This window comes from Dothidotthia symphoricarpi, assembly GCF_010015815.1.
Source record: "Dothidotthia symphoricarpi CBS 119687 unplaced genomic scaffold P153scaffold_9, whole genome shotgun sequence".
Taxonomy (NCBI): Eukaryota; Fungi; Ascomycota; class Dothideomycetes; order Pleosporales; family Dothidotthiaceae; genus Dothidotthia; species Dothidotthia symphoricarpi.
Window position 1 is genome coordinate 1,401,676 of NW_022985016.1, and position 3,314 is coordinate 1,404,989.

Genomic DNA, 3,314 nt, shown 5'->3' on the forward strand with positions numbered 1-3,314 from the left:
AGTTCTACTTTACTAAGCTAGTAGAACACTATAGCCTTTCTTTACTAGCCTATAGTAATTAGCTGTTTATAGCCTATAATCTAGAACTAGTACTATAGTAAATCTACTAGTATAGCTAGCTTAATAAGCTTCTTCTTACTCTAAAGTAATACCTTCTAGAAGAAGTATTTCTTAATAACTAAGTTACCTCTTCTAGAACTCTACTAAGGCTAATCTACTCTAGTAAGGTAGTAATAGTTAATAACTCTAGATATAGAAGCTTACCTTACCCCTACTAGACTATATCTAATATAGGTAAATTAGTTAAGATTATAAGTGCCCTCTTAGTATTTAATAATAAGTAGCTGCCTACTACTCTCTAGTATAGTATAGTAAGAGTTATTATTAAAATAAATCTAAAGATGCCTATAGAAAAGGAAGCTAGTAAGGAAAGCAGTAATAAGAATACTAATACAGAGAGTAAAGATAATAATAAGGCTATTATAGTAATAGAATAAAGTTAGATTATAAAATATATACTACCTCTAGAATTAGAAGTAGAGAAAGAGGAGATAGAGAAGTAGGTAGAGTAGGTAGAAGAGTAGGCAGAAGAGTAGAGAAAGGAAACAGAAGAGTAAAGAGAGAAGATAGAAGAGTAGAGAGAGAAGATAAAAGAGCTAGAAGAAAAGAAATTAAAAGAGTAGCTCTTTAGAGTAATAACTACTATTTTAGATAAAACTACTATATAATAAGAAGAAAAAGTAGTAAAAGAAGAGAAAGAAGAAGAAGAAGAGGAAGAAGAAGAAGAAGAGAAAAATATAGTAACAGATATCTCTACTATAGAGAAAAAAGATAGTTAAGAAGTTACTACTATTAAGTAGAAAGTTATTACAGTTAAAGAAGAGGCTAAGGCTAAAGTAGCTATAAAAGTAGCTATAGTTAAGAAAGAAGTAGCTATAAAAGTTATTATAAAAGTAGCTATAGTAAAGAAAGAAGTAGCTATAGAAGTAGCTATAAAAGTAGCTGTAGTAGAGAAAGAAGTAGCTATAAAAGTAGCTATAGAAGTAACTACTATTAAGGAAGAAGAAGAAGAGAAGGAAGAGGTTATAGAGGTTACTACTAAGGTTATAGAGGTTACTACTAAGGTTACTACAGTTAAGGCAGAGATACCTACTAGGAAGTGTTAGTATATAAATTCTCCTAATACTACCTATTCTAGGTAAAACTAAGGCTAGCTAGAATTATAAGTAGAGTTAGGCTCTAGTAGTTTTAGTAATTTACTACTACTACCTATATATATAAAGCTGCTAGATCCTATAAAGGAAGTATAAGCCTAGCTACGTAGCCTTATTACCTTATAGGCTCTGTAGTAGATCTTATATATATAAGACTACGCCTGTAAGGACTTTAGAAGCTATATATAAGCCTTATAAAAAAAGTAAGATAAAGCTTCTTCTTCTCCTAGTTCTTCTAAAGCGTTAAATAAGTTCTATACCTACCTTAACTATATTACTAGTATAGTTAATAAGAGTACAGCCTAGGTATACTTCTAGACCTTTATTACCTATATAAAGCTAGTTAAGATAAAAATAACTTTCTAGAATTTTATAGAACAAAGTGTAAAGGATATAGGGCCTTAGTAACCTAGTAACTCTAACTATAATATAGCTAAGGTACGTTATATAAAGTAGAAGTATAGCCTAGGTAACTATAATAAGGGCTCTACCTACTATAAAGCCCTAGGCTAGTTTTAAAAGTATATCTAAGAAGCCTGCTTCTAGTCTTAGCTGTTATAGCAGAGCTATTACCTAATTATTCTTGTACTTACTACCTACTTTAGCTTCTCTAAGCTTAGAAAGACTCTTAGTTCCTACTTTAGTACTCTAGGCTATAGAAAGCTAATTATAGTCTCTTTTATAAAACTATATCTATCCTTATACAGCCTATCTAAGGTAATAAAAGAGAGTATTAATAAGTTCTTACTTAGAGGTAATAGGGGCTTAAAGCTTACATTTATATACGTATACTTACTATAAGATAAGTATATAGCCTAGAAAGGCTTTAGTATAATAGCAGCTAGTAACCTAGATAAAAAGATTAAAACTATTTAAATTATATAAAAGAAGCCTACTAGTAAGCTAGAAGAGCTAGCTAGTAAACTAGAGGAGCTAGAGAAGCCTACTAGTAAGCTAAAAAAGCTAGCTAGTAAACTAAAAGAGCTAGAAAAGCTTACTAGTAAGCTAGAAGAGTTAGCTAGTAAGCTAGAAAAGCTAGCTAGTAAATTAGAAAAGCCTCTTTATTCTATAAAAAGACCTATTAAGCCTTATAGGGCCTCTTTCTATAGGTCTTCTAGGGCCTCTTTCTACAGGTCTTCTAGGGCGTCTAAAAAGAGGCCCTCTAGAAAGTCTTAATAAAAACCTCTACAGAAATTATTATAAAGAACAGCTAGGAAATTATTTAAAAGATAGTCTAGAGTTTAGTATTAGAGAATAATCTTAGTACCTAGAGTATCTATAATAGATATTCTAGTTTTTATTAATTTCTTATACTGTATCTGCTCTAAGAGTCTGCTCTTTACCTATATTTTACTTTACTAGTAACTATAGTAAACTATAAAGCAGGTACTAAAAGCTTACTTAATAGGCGTAATAAGAGAAGTAGATAATTTCTATCTACTATATAAACTATCTATTCTATACTCTTTTCTTATACTATTCTACCTATCTTCTTCTTACTAACTTATACCCTCTAGCTCTGTACTATTTTTACTATTATTTAACTAGCTAACTAGAGTTACTGTTACTATACCTTCTTCTAAAAGAAAGGCAGAGGACAGCCTAGAGAACTTAATATATATAAGATATTAAGCTATACACAGCTAGAATTACTATAAAAGAAGAAAAAAAAATCTTATATTTAAGTTCTAGATTTTACCTAGCTTTACTTTCTCTATACTACTATTATTACTACTGCTCTAGCTACTACAGTATAAGAATAGCCCTCTTAGTAACTAGTAAGATAATTCTTTCTTTTCTTTAGGCCTATTTCTAGAAAGCTATACCTCTAGTACACCTATATATAAAGTATACCTAATAGAAGGAGCATATATAACGCTGCCTAGAGAAGAACAGCTAAATTTACTATATCTAACGCCTACGCTAGCTATACTAGACCCTATAGATATAGAAGAGCTAGGCCTGTATACATTTAAACCTAATATAGAAGTAGAAAGATCTAATATAGGCTGCCTAAATAATAGATAGCTAAATCTGCCTATAGTAAAGAAGGCAGAAAGTAGCCTAAGTAATAGTAATAGCTCTAGCCTATACCCTTCT

At 30.4% G+C, this 3,314-nt stretch overlaps 1 protein-coding gene across 1 annotated transcript; it reads left to right on the plus strand.

The window, feature by feature from the left end:
* Window positions 1-401: 401 nt before the first annotated feature.
* Window positions 402-1,218, plus strand: P153DRAFT_356806 (uncharacterized protein; the record flags this gene model as incomplete). Its single annotated transcript, XM_033666675.1, has 4 exons — window positions 402-423; window positions 736-800; window positions 861-1,161; window positions 1,199-1,218. The coding sequence occupies 4 exons, from the start codon at window positions 402-404 to the stop codon at window positions 1,216-1,218; spliced, it is 408 nt and encodes a 135-aa protein (XP_033524562.1).
* Between the last annotated feature and the right edge of the window lie 2,096 nt (window positions 1,219-3,314).